The following is a 19,939-nucleotide window of genomic DNA, read 5'->3' as shown; positions in this document are numbered from 1 at the left end:
TGCTGTTATTAGGTAGAAATAGGTGTGGCGGTGGTGCCGCCGGAGTCGAACCACAAAGGGTTCTACCACCTTCAATTACTTATTACAGAGATAAATGTTTAAATATGCATGATTTCCAATATAATATCAATTTGTATAGTATTTTTATAATAATGTGTTCGTAACATTGGTTCAGTGTAATAATATTGTTGCTAATTTTAAAGTAAGAGACAAGACGAATATAAGAAAACAAGACATGAATTAGACTTTATTTTCAGGCCAACTAATGACTGTTGATTAGAAATGACCAAAATTACCATGGTCAGCTGTCGTGTATAAAGGCCCTAAAAATAATTTACTCATTGATCAAGCACAAAGAGTATAGTAACCTAATCAAGCACCCCTACGATATATTCAAATATAGCAACACTATTAATTTCGAATCTGTATTTCTGCAAGCCGGTGGCGGGCGGGCGGCATGGTTGTTTGACGGTTGTGTTGTCGTAAAATGTTTGTTGATTGAATATAATCTTCCGGATTAGATATAAAATGGCAGGAATACAATCTTTAGCTGTGCGAGGGATACGTAGTTTTGGGCCTGAAGAAACTGACGAACAGCGTATATCGTTTGAGAGGCCTCTGACGCTAATATTAGGGCAAAATGGATGCGGCAAAACCACAATTATCGAATGTCTTCGCTATGCTATCACGGGGCAAATGCCACCCGGCAGCCGTAATGAATGTTTTGTTCATGATGCTAAAATTAATAGGTCTACTGAAGTACTGGGGCAAGTTAAATTAAAGGTTAGTGAATATGAATACACGTTCAATGTTTGTATTATGCTGTGTAGGCTACATCTCTTATTACCGTTTATCTTAACGCATCCTGGTCTAGCTATATTTGTAGAATTGATTACATTCGGCTGTGCGTAGGAAGTTGGATCTTTATAAGTCAGATTAGACTCTTGTCTGATTTAGTTGTCAACATCTATTGTGTTTATGAGCTGTAGTGACCTCCTCACTTTATGTACCAATTTGCTTGTCAACACAATAACTAAATTGCTAAATGAAAATACAAAATCTAAAATTTCATGTACAAAGCAAGTATTGCCCTTTAATTATTTTTATTCATCAATCAATTTGTTCATAAATACTGCTTTTACAGATTTTTAATGCCAAGGATAGGAAGTTGGAGGTCACTAGATCAATGAAGGTCACCGCTTTGCAGAAGAAAAAGACTAAGTTTCAAACTCTGGACTCATTCCTTTCAATTATCGATGAAAGTGGTAAAACTACAGACGTGTCATCCAGGTGTGCAGATTTGGATTCTGTGATGCATGAAGAATTAGGTAAATTAGAATATAAAATGTTTTATGTTTTCATCCTCCATCATAAAATCGGAAAATCTTTGAAACATCTCAAGTAATTTATGCCTACTAATTGCCTCCCAGTCTACCAACCTATCTAATTAGAGATTTAAACTAATTAACTTTTACCCGTCCAGCCGAACTCGACCGAAGATGCCCGAGCGTGCCCCTACCAAACTTTTCACTTGACGCCGAGAAGTCACTGAATAGAAATGTCATAATTTTATTTTTTTGTACTAGTGACATGAAGGAATACGTTGTATCGGTAAAATAGGTTCACATACTACATATTAAAAGTATTTTTAGCCACAAATAATATGTAGATAATTTAAAATAAGCCAAATACCAAGGTGCAAAATTCGGACATGTATGCATGTCCATGGACCGATTAGGACATTTTTTGTTTCGGGACATGTATACAAGTCGCTAGGCATTCAAAAATTAATAATTAATTTCAGGTGTATCCAAGGCAATTTTAAACTCTGTAATATTTTGCCATCAAGAGGACTCTAGTTGGCCATTAGACGAGGGTAAGAAAGTAAAGGAACGGTTTGATGAAATCTTTGATGCAGACAAGTATAGTGATTGCTTCGACACCCTTCGTAAAATAAGAAAAGAGTATACAGTACAACTCAAGTTGCTAGGTAAGTTTTAAAGAAAATATTTCATACAAAAAATTCTGATGTGATTTCTAATTGGAAACAGCAGTTACTTCTTAAAGTGTGTTTACATGCTTTATATTAGCTTCACTTTTATGTTTGTCAGTGAGTAACTCCGTTTTTCAGTAGAAAGAGATCAACATACATCCTTATAATTATAATGCTTTGTGGATGCTTAATGTGAACAGCAGTATAAAAAAAACAATAAATAATAATTAAAGAAACTAAAGAACTCGCTTTTATAAGAAATTTATCTAAAAAATAAATATAGTTTAAAAAAAAACTAAAGTACACAGTTTTATAGAAATGTAACTAAAAAATATAAAATAAACTTAGAAAATTTTTAATGAAAAATTGTATTAACAACAAAATAAGATATATTTAATTGTAAAATAAGCATGGGGTGCTTTTGAAAATATCAGTGTTGGTCCTTCTGCTCATGTCTGTCAGTAAAATATTTATAACTACCGAGAGTGTGCACCCCATGCTTTTTTACAATTAAATAAATAAATAACGCTTTCTACACTCACAGCCCCACACTAGGATTCCCTGTGTCGTGGGTGCCATGGACACACACAGAGACAAATACACAAACACCCAGACCCAGAATCAGAAATCTAATTTCATCATTTAGAAATCTGTCTGGCCGGGGATCGAACCCGGGACCCTCTGTGCGTCAGACCGGTATGGTGACCGCTCCGCCACGCGGGTCGTCAAATATATCTTTTTTGTTGTTAATACAATTTTTCATTAAATTTTTTCTAAGTTTTATATTATCTATATTTTTTAGTTTGATTTCTATAAAAGCGTGTACTTTATTTTTTTTTTATCTATATCTATTACATTTTTAGTACATTAATTTCAAATTCGCCATTTAAATGCTCCACTGCAATAAAGATGAATTATTTTAATTCTAAGTATGTTATTTCTCTACTGGAAATATGCAGTTGAACATCTCATTTACCAACTTAAGGATATCACTTACAGTTCTAAAAAACAAAACTTTAATATCAGATACATGGAAAGTTCAGCACCAGTTCATTTATGGTGATGATGGAAAGTTCATTTTATGTTTCAGTTCCTATAAAAAGTCTGAAGGCTTGAGAAATTATTATGATAGACTTCCTCATTGTGCAAATATAGAAAAATATGAACATAATTAAACCAGTATTTTATCTTTATTGCAGTAAACCTGTCATTTGTTATCATTGCAGATTGTTAACATACCATTACATATAATAGTGTATAAAAACAATTTTATGAGTGTCTTCCTATGTAATAAGAAAGATGTTTTATTTTTGTTCCATATTGTTCCATTTTAGAACAGGAAGTGGGGCATTTAACTGATGAGAAACAGGAATTGGATAAGAGGAAACTAGACGTTGTCAATACAGAAACAAGGATATCCGAAGCTGAAATAAGAGTTTCAGAGCTAACAAAAGAACTTACACCTATCACTGAAAAAATTAATTCAATAGAAACATTGCAGAAGAATCTAGTGGAATTTGAATCTGAACGGGAGAAGGCGAAAAATAAGTAATTATACTTTTGGTTTATTACTTAGGTTTACTTAGGTTTTATTTTTATTTGTGACTGTTTTTATTGCATGTATACATATAATATATCTGCATATTTAATTATTACACTCTTTGTAAAAGTTGGGTCATTAAAATAGATTGCGCTTGCCAGTAAAGAAACACTCAAAAGTGAATTCAAAATACAATATATACATTCCCATCTTCAACTTTTACAATAATAAATATTTACTAGTTGACCCGGCAAACGTTGTGTTGCCATAAAAGAATGTTAAGGGTGAACAACCCTTATCACTTAGGGGTATGAAAAATAGATGTTGGCCGATTCTCATAGATACCGGATAAGCACAAAAAATTTCATCAAAATCGGTCAAGCCGTTTCGGAGGAGTATGGCAACGAAAACTGTGACACGAGAATTTTATATATTAGATAATTTACCACATGTCATTACTTGAGAAATTTATCATATCTTAACAGGTGCTATTATCGTTTTACAACATTTATTATGATTTTCTTTAATAGTGGAAAAACTAGACAATAACATTAATAACCAATTATGAGAATGACTTCTCTCATTTCAGATTATTCCTTCTTTCTTATTGTCTTCTTTATTATTTTCGTTTTGTAACCTGTTAGATTAATTAATAATTAGTACAACTTATATTATTTAATTATTTACATCATCCATTTACTTTACAGACTAGAACAATGTCGATCACAGGAGGAAGATTTGAAAAAAAGAATCACAAGTGTATTTGAAGGGTCTCAAGAAGAGCTAGAAAAATCTATAAGTAATGTATTTTTTTATAAATAACTGTTTTGGTAAAATTAAATGTTTGACAGCCCATGAATACTTGATATATTGTTTTCATCCCATATTGTTCTTATTAAAAATAGTCTTAGTGTTACTCATTTATTAATTTATATTTTAGGTAATTATAAAGCAACAGTTGAATCAAAGAAAGAAGAGCTTAATGCTTCCTACAAGAAAAACATGAACTTTAACAAGGAGGAGGAGAAAATTGCAAACGAAAAAATGTCAAATGAAGTTAAATACAACAAACTTGCTATGTTGGAGAGCCAGAACCAAGAAAAAATGGACAAGAGGAACTTAATGATAGTTGATGTTGCAAAACTTGCTGGTAAGTGATTATGGCATATGAGACTTCCTAAATTAATACTTGGCAAAGACAGTTTGCATGCCAGAATACCTAGACCGGCAGCAGTTCTTCATTAAAATCACTTCACAACTTGTTTATATGCAAAATGTTTAAAAAACTTCCATAGCGTGATTCAAAATTCCAATCAGAGTTTTATAGTGGTGCCATCTCTCATAGATTTAGGCGAAATTGGCAAATGTAAACAATACTGTAATTCGAAAAGATTCATTGGAATGATCATTACATAATCTACCCATTATTTTTTAAATGACAGTTTGAAACAGTTTAGGTTATGTTGGAAAGTTAAGTGCAAATAACTTAGAATCAAAATATTTATAATTCCAGAAATGGAAATGGACAAGGTTGAAAACGAAGATGCTGCAGAGGCGATGAGCAAAATAACAGACAAAATAAAAAGTTTGAATGCAGAGCTCAAGGAACTCAAGGCACAAGCCGACGCCGAGGAGAAGAAACTGCAGTCAATAGTGGATCAAAGTATAGTCGCCTTAGTAAGTTATATTTGGTAGCGTAGATAAGTATAGATATCTCACCGCCTTTTAATTGAAGGAAGCCATTAAATGGGTTAAACGGCTGACAATTCTGTCAGTGATTTAATGGCTGTCATGGTGTAATTTACGCGGAACAATGCCGACATGAACAGTTACGTGGTGCAAAAACATGATATCGAAGAAAAAGTGCAAAGAAATATCGTAAATGATCTAAAAACTACATTTTTTTAATATTTTTCAAACATGAAAATAGATGACAGTGACAATTTCAATTGTCAAAACTGGTTACATTTTCTTGTTAGGAGTGGCTAGATCACAGACCTGTAATCTACAAAGGTCTGTGGGCTAAATATTGAACAACACTACTAGTATTTCTGCTGCCAAGGGTGCATAAGCAAACTGTAGGTGTAAGAGTGTAGGAAAACAGTACCATTGAACATTTCAAATGGAATCATGTCGAAAGATACTATTCAATTTCCATAGATAATGATTATCATAAATATTGCAGTCATGTTAGTCTTATCTCTAATTTCCTAGAATTTGTTATTTAAACTAAACTAAATATAAAATCTTTTTCTATTTCGATCCCATTTGTTATATATGTAGTAGGTAAATCTAGTTGGAGGCCTATGGGGGGTTGGAAATCATCCAACCTGTACCTTCCACCAATCTGCACTCCCAATTGGGCTTTCACTACAAGAAGGATTGCATAAACTACACATTTCTTTTATTTATTTCAGTCTGGTCACAATCAAAAAATATCCAGCAAAGAATCAGACATACAAGCAGTTGAAAAGAAAATAGTGAAAATTGGTAAAGAAATAACAGATGCTAATAAGTCAAAACAAAAGTTGGAATTGTTGGAGCAAAAGCTGAAAACTGCTGAAGAGTGAGTATGATACTTACCAACTTTATATAATAAATTATATTATGATTCAGGCCTAATTCTTTTCATTCTGAGTGGAGACCCATACCCTGCAATAGGGCAGAATGGTAGGGTCATAATGACATACCACTTATTTTTAACCAATTGAAATTTAAAATACATACTCATTTTACATTGGAGGTATTGATTTATTCAGAGATATTAAAAAAAGATTATAATTATATATTATAGAAAAAAATATATAATTTCGGATAGGATAATATTCATAAAAGAAGGCTTTGGTAAGCAAATACATGTACATCATACTATGTTAATTTTAGAGATTATGAAAGAACCGAAAAGGAATTTAATATTGAGGAGAGCCAGAAGGAAATTGCCGAAGAGGAAAAAGTAATGGAGACTCATGAGCAAGAGCAGGAACAAAATGATGAAAAGGTATGTTACTTTGAAATTTAATCATTTTTGCTATATATCATATCTATGAAAGTAATTAAAGATTAGTTGTGCAATGTTTTGAAAATAATTAAGAAATATGTAATCAAAGGGTAAAAACGAGATTTTTAATAAGCAGTCCATCTGACACAGCGAACTAACTCTTGAACTTGATAGATAGACACTTTATTGTTTATAGTGTGTTTTACTATGACCACTAAAACATCAAATAAACTAAAAATAAAAAGTTAAAAATAAATATTATTGTATTATTGATCTTTTTAAACTTTTTATACTAGCTATACTTTAAGAAATTGATGTGTACACATTTATGTATGCTGCTTATTTACATAACAATATATTTTAAGTACATAGTATCCATAACACATAATAAATGAGCCATTTTTTGCCTAACAGATATCATTACTACAAAAACAAAGTGCCAAGTTGATTGAAAAAAAGAAAGTGGAGGAATCTTTGAAAGAAAAGGAAAAACAACTGTCTGTTTTAAAAAACAAACACAGGACCACTATTACAGAACTCCTGGGCGAAATGCCAGAAAGTAGTTTTGCAATGTCTATTAACAAGGTGGAAGTTGCAATGCAATCCGAAGTAAATTCCTTGAAGAAGAAGCTTAAAGAGAACCACACAAAAGTGAGTATCTGATTTCATATTTTAATAAAAAATTATATGTGATGCTTAGGATGTAGTATGTATTCTATAAAATTAATTTCTGTGATCATCATGAAGCAACACTGAGCTGCGCATTGGAGGGACGCCTGTTTTACTGGCAGTTTGATCGTAACCTCCGACCGATGCGCACGCGTTCCATGTACTCGGTGGAATGTCGTCGGGTGTTTTAATTATTAAGTCATAGTTTTACTCGGCGTAACACAATGTTAACTTGTTTGAACGTGGTTGTATCTCAAGAGGATATATGGATGAACAATACAGCAATATGTATTCCTCTCTTTCCCCCAGGTGACGTCACTGGAGACTGAGCGCAAGCACGTGCGCGAGCTGGTGCGCGAGCGGCGCGCCGAGCTGGCGGCGGCCGAGGACCGCATGTACCAGGCGTGCGGCACGCAGCCCTACGAGGCCACGCTCGCCAAGGTCACCGCCAGCGTCGACCGGCTGCAGGTAACGTGCTCCCCCAGCAGGTGACGTCACTGCAGACGGAGCGCGAGCTGGCGGCGGCCGAGGACCGCATGTACCAGGCGTGCGGCACGCAGCCCTACGAGGCCACGCTCGCCAAGGTCACCGCCAGCGTCGACCGGCTGCAGGTAACGTGCTCCCCCAGCAGGTGACGTCACTGCAGACGGAGCGCGAGCTGGCGGCGGCCGAGGACCGCATGTACCAGGCGTGCGGCACGCAGCCCTACGAGGCCACGCTCGCCAAGGTCACCGCCAGCGTCGACCGGCTGCAGGTAACGTGCTCCCCCAGCAGGTGACGTCACTGCAGACGGAGCGCGAGCTGGCGGCGGCCGAGGACCGCATGTACCAGGCGTGCGGCACGCAGCCCTACGAGGCCACGCTCGCCAAGGTCACCGCCAGCGTCGACCGGCTGCAGGTAACGTGCTCCCCCAGCAGGTGACGTCACTGCAGACGGAGCGCGAGCTGGCGGCGGCCGAGGACCGCATGTACCAGGCGTGCGGCACGCAGCCCTACGAGGCCACGCTCGCCAAGGTCACCGCCAGCGTCGACCGGCTGCAGGTAACGTGCTCCCCCAGCAGGTGACGTCACTGCAGACGGAGCGCGAGCTGGCGGCGGCCGAGGACCGCATGTACCAGGCGTGCGGCACGCAGCCCTACGAGGCCACGCTCGCCAAGGTCACCGCCAGCGTCGACCGGCTGCAGGTAACGTGCTCCCCCAGCAGGTGACGTCACTGCAGACGGAGCGCGAGCTGGCGGCGGCCGAGGACCGCATGTACCAGGCGTGCGGCACGCAGCCCTACGAGGCCACGCTCGCCAAGGTCACCGCCAGCGTCGACCGGGTGCAGGTAACGTGCTCCCCCAGCAGGTGACGTCACTGCAGACGGAGCGCGAGCTGGCGGCGGCCGAGGACCGCATGTACCAGGCGTGCGGCACGCAGCCCTACGAGGCCACGCTCGCCAAGGTCACCGCCAGCGTCGACCGGCTGCAGGTAACGTGCTCCCCCAGCAGGTGACGTCACTGCAGACGGAGCGCGAGCTGGCGGCGGCCGAGGACCGCATGTACCAGGCGTGCGGCACGCAGCCCTACGAGGCCACGCTCGCCAAGGTCACCGCCAGCGTCGACCGGCTGCAGGTAACGTGCTCCCCCAGCAGGTGACGTCACTGCAGACGGAGCGCGAGCTGGCGGCGGCCGAGGACCGCATGTACCAGGCGTGCGGCACGCAGCCCTACGAGGCCACGCTCGCCAAGGTCACCGCCAGCGTCGACCGGCTGCAGGTAACGTGCTCCCCCAGCAGGTGACGTCACTGCAGACGGAGCGCGAGCTGGCGGCGGCCGAGGACCGCATGTACCAGGCGTGCGGCACGCAGCCCTACGAGGCCACGCTCGCCAAGGTCACCGCCAGCGTCGACCGGGTGCAGGTAACGTGCTCCCCCAGCAGGTGACGTCACTGCAGACGGAGCGCGAGCTGGCGGCGGCCGAGGACCGCATGTACCAGGCGTGCGGCACGCAGCCCTACGAGGCCACGCTCGCCAAGGTCACCGCCAGCGTCGACCGGCTGCAGGTAACGTGCTCCCCCAGCAGGTGACGTCACTGCAGACGGAGCGCGAGCTGGCGGCGGCCGAGGACCGCATGTACCAGGCGTGCGGCACGCAGCCCTACGAGGCCACGCTCGCCAAGGTCACCGCCAGCGTCGACCGGCTGCAGGTAACGTGCTCCCCCAGCAGGTGACGTCACTGCAGACGGAGCGCGAGCTGGCGGCGGCCGAGGACCGCATGTACCAGGCGTGCGGCACGCAGCCCTACGAGGCCACGCTCGCCAAGGTCACCGCCAGCGTCGACCGGCTGCAGGTAACGTGCTCCCCCAGCAGGTGACGTCACTGCAGACGGAGCGCGAGCTGGCGGCGGCCGAGGACCGCATGTACCAGGCGTGCGGCACGCAGCCCTACGAGGCCACGCTCGCCAAGGTCACCGCCAGCGTCGATCGGCTGCAGGTAACGTGCTCCCCCAGCAGGTGACGTCACTGCAGACGGAGCGCGAGCTGGCGGCGGCCGAGGACCGCATGTACCAGGCGTGCGGCACGCAGCCCTACGAGGCCACGCTCGCCAAGGTCACCGCCAGCGTCGACCGGGTGCAGGTAACGTGCTCCCCCAGCAGGTGACGTCACTGCAGACGGAGCGCGAGCTGGCGGCGGCCGAGGACCGCATGTACCAGGCGTGCGGCACGCAGCCCTACGAGGCCACGCTCGCCAAGGTCACCGCCAGCGTCGACCGGCTGCAGGTAACGTGCTCCCCCAGCAGGTGACGTCACTGCAGACGGAGCGCGAGCTGGCGGCGGCCGAGGACCGCATGTACCAGGCGTGCGGCACGCAGCCCTACGAGGCCACGCTCGCCAAGGTCACCGCCAGCGTCGACCGGCTGCAGGTAACGTGCTCCCCCAGCAGGTGACGTCACTGCAGACGGAGCGCGAGCTGGCGGCGGCCGAGGACCGCATGTACCAGGCGTGCGGCACGCAGCCCTACGAGGCCACGCTCGCCAAGGTCACCGCCAGCGTCGACCGGCTGCAGGTAACGTGCTCCCCCAGCAGGTGACGTCACTGCAGACGGAGCGCGAGCTGGCGGCGGCCGAGGACCGCATGTACCAGGCGTGCGGCACGCAGCCCTACGAGGCCACGCTCGCCAAGGTCACCGCCAGCGTCGACCGGCTGCAGGTAACGTGCTCCCCCAGCAGGTGACGTCACTGCAGACGGAGCGCGAGCTGGCGGCGGCCGAGGACCGCATGTACCAGGCGTGCGGCACGCAGCCCTACGAGGCCACGCTCGCCAAGGTCACCGCCAGCGTCGACCGGCTGCAGGTAACGTGCTCCCCCAGCAGGTGACGTCATTGCAGACGAAGCGCGAGCACTAAACGCAAGATTTCTAGCGTGTAGCAGTAGATGCCAGCTAAATTTCACCTGAGACTGACTACATCTCAGGCCTTTAGAGCGGTATAAATACTTCAGGTATAAGTACTGTTCTATGTGGAATTGGTTTTAGATGTTCTCATGTGGCAGTGCAGGCACACCATCAAGTGGACTGCATGCTTGTTTGTTACTTTAATACAACTAATTGACCCGTTTTTGTTTACAGGAAGAAACTAATGAGCTTCAATCATCAATATTCATAATTTCCAAGTTTAAGGGTCAGCTAAAGGACAACAATTGCTGTCCTCTCTGTAATAGGGGATTTGATAATGAGACTGAGGTATGTATATCAGGAATTTTGCAATCTAATAAAATAACATTCCATCTATAAACTATCTACAATATGTAAATTATTGTCAATTTCCCCTTAATTTACTAGTTATTACAATGTAATTTTAAATGGAACTAATTGTATATAATTTTATTCATTACAATCAACCCACTTGTATCCGCAACTGCAAAATCTTGTACTATAGCTATCACACTAATCAAAGGCCAGTTCACATACCTTTGTAATATTTATGTACATATTACATGTTCCTCAGTATGTTTTCACAGACTTCGAAAATGAGAGAGGTTATATTTAGAGCATGTAAAATTTTAAATATTTGATTGTATTCCAGGCATAGGTTAGTAAAGATTACTCACTCCTGACAAGAAAATGTAACCAGTTTTGACAATTGAAACCACTCATCTATTTTCGTGTTGGAAAAATATTAAAAAAAAATGTAGTTTTTAGATAATTTACGAATGAAACGATTCGATTTCGTTTTTTTTTACGTCTTAACTGCACATGTCGGCATTGTTCCGCGTAAATTACACCATGACAGCCACTAAATGGCTGATACATTGGTCAGTTGTTTAAACCATTTAATGGCTTCCTTCAATTACAAGGCGGTGCGATATCCATACTTATCTATGTTTTCAGCATGTAGAATTTTAAATATTTAGTTGTATTCCAGGTGACAGATCTGATATCGCAGCTAGCAACGCAAGTGATGAACGTACCGTCGAAGCTGGAGCGCGCGACGGAGGAGCTCCAACGCGAGTCCGCTAAGAAGGACGACCTGCTCGCCATGCGCTCGCTCAACGATAAGATTAACTCTCTGAAAGACACGGATATACCCAAACTAGAGGAGCGGTTGAGTGATCTTGATAAGGTACGTAATGATTTCGAAGATTTTTTTTATATTGATAAAGTTTAAACTATTTTAAAGCGCGCATAACTGCAGCTTGTTGGATCTTCAAAGCTTAAACTTTAGTGGTGTCCAGGAGTTGAATGGGTGAATGCTAGTAACTAAACTTCAAGTGCAGTTCCATGCTTCGTAGAGCACAGTAAAAAATTAATACTTATATTTTTCAATCCTTATTTTTTTATGTACTCTATCCCCAAGAGTTAAATGTATCTGGTGAAGTTACACATCTGTATTTACATATTTGTATTATTCATTTTTCTGTGATATAATTTGCAGCAAATAGCGACCATCACGGAGTCAACGGAGGAGCTATCGCTGTCACTGGCCGAACCGGAACAGAAGTTGGCCTCTGCGCGGCAAATCAAAGGGGACATGCCGTTGTTGGATCGTTACACTAATGAAATTAAAACCACTACTAAAGAGGCGAGTATTCGTTGAAGAAATTTTTTATAGGAGAGACCTTCATTTTTGTGTGTAGTTTGTAGTTTTGTACATATATTTCTAGATACAGCAACAAATTAGAGTGAGATATCAGCGATAGTTCCCTAGTCAAATTTAAATTTCCCAACCCTTATCATATTGTTATGTCATGACAAAACATGTCCGGAAACAGACCTTTTCAAATAATTGTATTTAAAAAAGCTTGTTAAAATTTAAAAAAGCATGTTATGTCCATCTATTTGCATGGTAACCAACATGATAAATAATAAAGATTTGTTTACAGTTCGACACAATCAACTCCCAGTGCACCGACCTCATATCGGACATTACGCTAGAGGACGCGATCGCGAAGCAGAAGGAACTGAAGCAGAAGATCAGTACGTTGCGCGCGCGCATCAAGAGCGCGAACGCTAAGATCAACTCGCACAACAAGAGACTACAAACCATGGCCGATAAGAAGAATAAAATGAAAGAAGAAATGCTCAACGTACAAAAGAAGGTTTGGATTTATTAATCAATTTCATATAATAGTAAAATAATACTTCTATTAAGCGAGGAACAGAAGTTGCTCGCGCCGATGTGTTATATAATTTATTTACTTTTGATTGCGCCCAGCGCCATCTAGTTTTTTATTTGTACACTTTTTTTCCTAAGAAGCAACCAAAATTTTTGATGACCTGCGTGATGAAGTTGTCATCTCTCAAGTCTGATATATGTAGGCTTCAGAGTACGATTCCCAGCCAGGCAGATGTCTAGATGATGAATTTAAATCTCTGTACTTGATGTAGGTGATTGTCTTCTCGCCTTAATGTATGCTCATGTCAGCTACGATACAGGAAATCCTAGTGCAGCGCGGAGGAGGCATTTTCACTTTCAAAAAATTGGATCCATAATTCTTTATTTATCAAACAATCATTTAAAAATTTTTTCATCTGATAAAAATCGATTTTTATTATCTATATTGACAGATTCAAGAGTTATACAACTTACAAGAAACACAGAAGCAACTTGAAGCAGACAAGGAGAAATTTATAGAGGAATTGAAAGAACTTAAAGATGGAACAGAACCTCTTGAAGCAGTACTGAAAGAGAAGCAAGAGTCAAAGAATGAAGTTGTCAAGAAAAATAGGTTTGTCTTGATTTTCATTACTTACTCGCGCTATGGTGCATAAATATCCACAGGCATTGTATGTGTCAGACAAAATACCATTTTCTACAATATGTATGAATGTATTTATTTCTTCTGCAACACGACCGCGCACGCGTGGGCCGTGCCTGTCAAAATGTAACAGAGAAACATATTACTTTATCTGATACAAGTGGGATTTTATACTTTTCTATTGGCAATTTTTAATTATTGGCCACTTAAATCATTATCAACTGTATAAACTATTTTTCATCTCTCATCTCGGTCATTCTCGAAATGACAATTTAGCATTAATCCACCAAACTGACCAATTGGTTAAATATATGTTTACCTTACCATTGGTATTGTATTGATAACGTGTTATGGTTTAACAGGGGTGAAGTGGATGTCAAAAATAATTACATTATGAAGGTGGTACATGCATTTGATAAGGTGGAAACCGTCCAGAAGGAAATTAAGCAGCATTTGGACAAAAATATACCGAATGAGATTGAGAAGATTAAAAAAGCGAATGACAAATTGATGGACAAACAGAAACAGATTATGATCGACCGCGACACACTTACTAAGAGGATTGATACGTTAAAAGATGAGGTCGCAAGACAGGAGGTATGCAATTTTTTTTTAAATCTTATAATAACTTAATTTATCATTCTTATTTAACAATAGAAATAAAAAAAAATGGGATTACAAGGGTGGAATGTCAATTAACACAGTGTTATCAACATATTGATTTTTTATTTTACAATACTTCAAATTGACACTTTATGTTGGAAAAGTTAAACCCACAAAAATTGTACACATTCTGACAGCATTCATTAATAAAATTAAAGAAACATACATATACACAGGACTTTAATAGTAGCTCGGAAATTTTCCATTTCAATTCAAATATTTTTTTTATATTGATTATTTTTGTCTAGGTTTATAAACGCAACTTGGACGACAATCTAAAGCTGCTAACGGCACAAGCAGGCATAGTCAAGCACGAGGAGGAACTAAAGAACATTAATGAGAAACTGAGCGGCGTCAGTGTGGAGATGATCGCGGAGAAACAACCGCTGCTCGAGCAACAAACCAGATTGTTCAGGGAGAAGGCACAGAACGAAGGAAGCTTGCGGGAACTTAAGGTGAGGAAAATGTATTATGAACATACTGAGACACACTCATTTGAGGAGTTCCAATTTCATTATCGACCTCAGAGTAACAACAATTATGGGACCAACCTCAAGTAGTGCTCTAATCTTAGTCCTCAGGGGTAGGCCGCTGTCTGTGACGAACCTTAGTTAAGACTCTTATCTGGGGTTGATTACTGATGTGTACGGGCGGCAATCACCACGTATAATCGTGTAAACTGCATGTTTGTTTGCTAGTTATACCTTTAACAACATGGCTTAGCACGCCCGTCGCGCCATTCTATGAAACGGACGACTCTTATTATTTATGTATTTATTATTATTTATGTATGACATATCTTTAATTTAATATTACAGGAGCAATTAAAACGAAGCAAAGCTGATTTAAATAGATCTCTGAAGAAAAATGTAGAAACTAAATATAGACAAGCGTTCTACAAGTTGCATGTTACGAAAGCAATTGATAAAGACATAAGAGATTACTCAGTGGCGTTGGAGAAGTGCCTTATGGAATTCCACCGGGAAAAGATGGAAAATATCAACCTGATCATAAGGTAATTGTGATTAATTAATATTTAAGATGTTGTAGGAGACGCCTAAAGTATAAATTCACTAAAGATTAAAGTTTATGAAGTTCGATATACACAGTCGCGCGTAATATGTAACGGGGGAGGGGATATGTCTTGTTTTGGGTCGTAAAATACAGCCTAGTTTATTAAGGCGTTATTGATCAAATTCACCGTTAGTTACACTTTTAAAAGAATTTTACGGATATCATTAATATGCAAGGGTAACAATATGAAATTAGTATTTTTTTGGGATAATATCGCCACTTATAAACGTAACATTTCTTAATTTTTTTTGCAGACAAATGTGGAGAAAGATATATAGAGGAAATGATATTGATTATATTGAGATAAAGACTGAAGGAGGCATGACTGCGGATTCCGAACGCCGTAAATATGATTATAGGTAAATAATTTGCTCTGTCACTTATCATCATAGACCTGTATTTGTTTTGTACCCAACTTACCATAATATACTATTAATTGGTTATTTAAATTATTTTATAAATATAGTATAACCATCTGTACGCTTCCGGATATTTTAGACACAAATTGACTATTCCCATACATGAACATGAGAACATGAACTTTCCATTTTGAGTGAAGACTGATGTTTTTCATTTCTCTACTCAAAGAATTAAAATCAGATGACATAAATACCTGATCTCTTCATACTAAGCTTTAAATTACAGAGTGGTTCAATCCAAGAATGGCGTGGAAATAGACATGAGAGGGCGCTGCAGTGCAGGTCAAAAAGTTCTTGCCTGTCTCATTATTAGACTAGCTCTCGCTGAAACTTTCAGTTCAAGGTGAGATCAAGATTCCAAAGTATTCCTAATTCGCTGTTATTTTCGTCGCTAATATTTTAAAGGATGCACTTGCAAACTAGACTCAACGCTTACCAATTAAGTTTTAGCATATAAACATAGGATTATGTTTATTTTTGTTTTAACTAACTTCAACTTGTTACAACGTCTTTGTTGTTTGTTCGCTTGTCGTTGTTTTGTGTTCCAGCGTTGTTCTAACTTGGACCATAAAATTTCAGATTCGGTATCTTAGCGCTGGATGAGCCAACAACAAACTTAGATGAAGAAAATGTTAAAAGTCTGTGTTCAGCGTTGGGTGAAATAGTACAGGAACGAATGGCGCAGAAGAACTTTATGTTTATCATAATCACGCACGATAGAGAATTTATCGAGTCTCTAGGAAATATCGATAAAGTTTCCCACTTCTATGAAGTTTCCCGGAATGATGACGGGAAATCGCGTGTTAAGAAAATAAGATTTTCCTAATGTTTCGTACTTACTAAAGTCTTAATTTACTTTTGTAGGACAAAACTGCCAGTTCAAAAAACAATATATGGTGTTGTTAGCTTATATTATGTTAAATACTGTAGAGTACAACAATAAATAAATCAATATTACGCTTAAAATATTTTTATATTAAATGTCTTACTATTATCCAATAGAAATTGCTCACATTTGAAATCTCTAATTACCTTTGATTTTGTTACTCAACTTTTCCTTATTGTAATTGAAGCTTTGTAACTACAATAGAGTTTATCTTTCCATCTGAGTTTACGTGCGTATGTCTGTCTTTACAGGGCTGTTCTCAATTTTCTAAGAAAATAGAAACTTGAAATGTTGCTATGTAAAATTATTTTTAATACGGTTTTATTTTTAATTTGATAACAGTCAGTTTTGTCCCGCGATATAAAATTAGACTTTAGTTTATTAAACATTAATTATAATCATTCCTTAATACTGTTGCTATTTCAAGTAGTCCCTAAGAAGGCGGTGCCTTAAGTTATGTTTATGAGTAATCATTACATACATTTTGTAAGAAAATTAAATTTTTATATTAACATTTGTTTTCATTTCACTTGCCAAACTATATTTGACTATGAACTTCAAGTTAGAATTCCACTATTTTGTGAGATACTATTGAAATCAAAACAATTAGTATAAAGACAGCACATATATTTTATTATACATATATAAATAACTTACTTATCACAAGATTAACCCATTACTAGTCCCGTTATTACATTCAAAGGCTTACAAATTTCAATTTGATCAATTTGTAATATTTTACTCTCTTGCAAATTAGTCAGGGTTACACCAAGGAGCTCTGCTATTTGTGTTGGCGGGAATGATTGAGAGAGGCATTTTGTAATATATGGAACTAAATCTTCAGAGAAACAAACACACAGAGACACAAAATTTTGTCTCTCAATATCAGTGAAGGCTTGCTGTTCTTTGTGATAGAAAGCAATCAAAATTTGCATAGCCTTTTCAAAAGATTTCCGGAATGAATTATACACGTTCTTAACAATATTTAATGGCGCTGTGACTCTCAGTGAATTTAACACCATCAATAAACCATTACAGTACTCTGCTAAAGGATAGTAGTCCAACAAATTCTCTGGTGGTCCTGAAGCCATGTTTTCATTGACAGGTCTTGGTACATTTTTAATCGTAGCAACCTTATATGACCTCATTTGAATTTCAAATTGGCTATCTACTTTTTCCATCCCACTATGAAAATGCGTAAGGATGTTATTACGAAATAACGGGGTCAGAACACATCTTAAATCAGCTCCTACTCTTCCAAAAGATAGACATAGATACATGCATTGATTTAGTAATGATTCAAAACTTGATTCATCTTCTCGAAGTATGTCTTGATTCAATATCTGAGCCAACACTTCAACCTGAAACAATAAATGAGGTGATAAGGATACATGATGTCATCAGCCTAGTCCACTAGCTATATTTAAAAACAAACGTAATTTTACCTTTTGCTTAAGCCAACATGACAATGCACTTGTTCCACTTAGTTCATCATCTCTTACTTTTGTCTCTTGGGAGTCTGATAAGAATATAGATTTGTGTTGTGTCAAAACATTGAATATGTGAATTCTGTGTAACTCCACAATCCTCCGTAAAAGTTTTTCAGAAGCTGAAAATAAATTATAGATAAGTATACCTAAACATATACACTTATTTATTTAAAACTTTATTAAACCACACAAATTGGTACAAAAGACTTAATGCTAGAAGCATGCTCTACCAATAAACCTTTGGGTAAAGCAGAAAGTATGCAATACATATATTTAAATAGTTTGAAACTTTGTTTTTGTGAACTTACACTCTGTATTTTTTGCATCTTCAAGAGCCTTTTCAAACCATGCATTCCTGGCCTTCAGAAAATGCAGATGAAGACCATCTGACATCACAGCACCACTACCTTTAGTGCCCAACAATTGCATACGACTATACTCATCATCTGTAGATTTGAACACCGTGTTTGCACGTCGTAGGTATCCTAAAATCTATTAATAAAAATTAAATTAGTTTTTCAAAATCGGAAATAACAATAATGTTTGTCTAAAGAAGTTGTATTACCTGTAGGCATTGAGGCAGTGGCAAATCATAACGAAGTTGATTAAAAAGATGATAAAGTGTTTCAAACCAGAGGGTCATTATTTCTGATGTAGTATTCTGAAAATGCAATTAGATCATTTAGATAATTAGATAATTAACACTTAAGATTCATAATAAATAATTATTGTTACTAATTAATTCATTTCATGCCAAGTGATATTAAGAATAATTCTAAACTGTATCACACCTGTATGATAGGTATCTCTGAATATCTTTTGGATAGGTTACGAACAAATGTAAAAATGTCTAGTGCACTCTCATAGTCTTCAGCATTGAGTGCCTCTCGCATAAGGGAGGGTAATTCCAGGAGCTCAAGAAGCTTGTCACTTTGATTACGGACACTACTAAACCGCCTGAAAATAATAAGGAAGACTTTATCAACATTCTTAGAGACATAGATAGAGTCACTTTTGACATAGATTTAAAAAACAGGTAAGCAAAGTTGAAATTGTATGCTGCATCAAGTAAGTAAAATCTGTAACGAATATTAGCATGTTTAATTGGACATAGTTAAACGAAAAGTATCCAATCCATATGGAGTCCATTGTGGATTGGATCCTCTTCGTGTAACTACGTCCAATTATAACTTCTGAGTTTTCAAAAGTACTATGTTATTAATAAGCATTATAACCAGTAGTCCTAAAGGAAATGACAAATAGATTATTTCTTTCACAGATATATCATGGTATAATTAATATACCTAGTATCCCTTACTTTTTCTCTTGAATGATGTTCCCAGCCATTTGTGAAAAACTCTCACATTCCTCCACAAAGTTGGGCATTGTGTCTAAAACTGTTGCAACTGAGTTTTTAGACTTCCCCAAATCTTTCATGATAGTTTGTGAAATCTCTGCCGTTTCCACAAAGGTTTTGTAGTTGGTAAATGCAAGATCTTGTGTCTGTTCTGTCAGGTGGCTCATTTCTTCAGTCAATCTTTCAGGTTCCTTGCGGATGTGCTCCCAGTTTTGCGAACCCAGTTTTTTAATATAATCAGTGACATCACTAAAATAGTCTGCATTTTCTGGAATACAAATATGACATAAAGTTTGTATACTATCAATTCTACTAATAACAAATAAATCCTATGTCCCATGGTCCTATGTTGTAAAAATTTGTTCTATGTGTGGGCACTGCGTTTTTGTATTTTTGGTTACACGATACGATAATTACCTGTAGTTGAATTTGGAAACAATAATTGGCAGAGTTCCTTTAATTCTGTAGCCATTCTTGTGGTTGAGGCAAAAGTTTAATAGTAATTGACTCGGACGTGATACAAATCAAAGTGGTTCAAAGTAATCTAACAGAAATTGATATCTAGTCTACTTTTCGTAAATAAGAATAAAAGGCAAAAATCTACGTTCTATACGATAA

The 19,939-nt window shown here is 39.1% G+C and overlaps 2 protein-coding genes across 2 annotated transcripts; one reads left to right on the top strand and one right to left on the bottom strand.

Annotated features, from left to right (window-relative positions):
- The first annotated feature begins 428 nt into the window (after nt 1–428).
- Nucleotides 429–16,986, top strand: rad50 (DNA repair protein rad50). The gene is made up of 22 exons (XM_073093031.1): nt 429–783; nt 1,145–1,328; nt 1,805–1,990; nt 3,328–3,541; nt 4,241–4,332; nt 4,474–4,683; nt 5,047–5,210; nt 5,951–6,099; nt 6,417–6,531; nt 6,946–7,182; nt 7,510–7,668; nt 10,803–10,916; nt 11,599–11,796; nt 12,109–12,255; nt 12,557–12,772; nt 13,242–13,402; nt 13,795–14,029; nt 14,344–14,550; nt 14,914–15,110; nt 15,424–15,528; nt 15,815–15,931; nt 16,168–16,986. The coding sequence occupies exons 1-22, from the start codon at nt 529–531 to the stop codon at nt 16,412–16,414; spliced, it is 3,909 nt and encodes a 1,302-aa protein (XP_072949132.1). The 5' UTR covers nt 429–528; the 3' UTR covers nt 16,415–16,986.
- A 98-nt stretch (nt 16,987–17,084) lies between these two features.
- On the bottom strand, nt 17,085–19,939 carry Cog8 (conserved oligomeric Golgi complex subunit 8). Its single transcript, XM_073093030.1, has 7 exons — nt 19,739–19,939; nt 19,283–19,589; nt 18,756–18,921; nt 18,530–18,625; nt 18,273–18,456; nt 17,920–18,083; nt 17,085–17,835 (listed from the first exon to the last, which is right to left on the bottom strand). Exons 1-7 carry the CDS (start codon nt 19,791–19,793, stop codon nt 17,143–17,145), a joined length of 1,665 nt encoding a protein of 554 aa, XP_072949131.1. The 5' UTR covers nt 19,794–19,939; the 3' UTR covers nt 17,085–17,142.

This window comes from Epargyreus clarus, unplaced genomic scaffold (assembly GCF_041222505.1).
Source record: "Epargyreus clarus isolate Ecla_fem2 unplaced genomic scaffold, WU_Ecla_fem_2.2 ptg000004l, whole genome shotgun sequence".
Lineage (NCBI taxonomy): Eukaryota > Metazoa > Arthropoda > Insecta > Lepidoptera > Hesperiidae > Epargyreus > Epargyreus clarus.
The sequence above is the reverse complement of the archived record's forward strand: the minus strand, read 5'-3'. Positions and strand labels throughout refer to the sequence as shown.

Bases quoted from the DNA above. Each gene is read 5' to 3' on its own strand.
- rad50 (XM_073093031.1), top strand. From the start codon at position 529: ATGGCAGGAATACAATCTTTAGCTGTGCGAGGGATACGTAGTTTTGGG. The intron at 10,917-11,598 runs GTATGTATATCA...GTTGTATTCCAG, and splicing joins GATTTGATAATGAGACTGAG to GTGACAGATCTGATATCGCA. The intron at 13,403-13,794 runs GTTTGTCTTGAT...ATGGTTTAACAG, and splicing joins GAAGTTGTCAAGAAAAATAG to GGGTGAAGTGGATGTCAAAA.
- Cog8 (XM_073093030.1), bottom strand. From the start codon at position 19,793: ATGGCTACAGAATTAAAGGAACTCTGCCAATTATTGTTTCCAAATTCA. The intron at 18,457-18,529 runs GTAATACAACTT...TTTTATTAATAG, and splicing joins CACTGCCTCAATGCCTACAG to ATTTTAGGATACCTACGACG. The intron at 18,084-18,272 runs GTAAGTTCACAA...ATTTATTTTCAG, and splicing joins AGATGCAAAAAATACAGAGT to CTTCTGAAAAACTTTTACGG.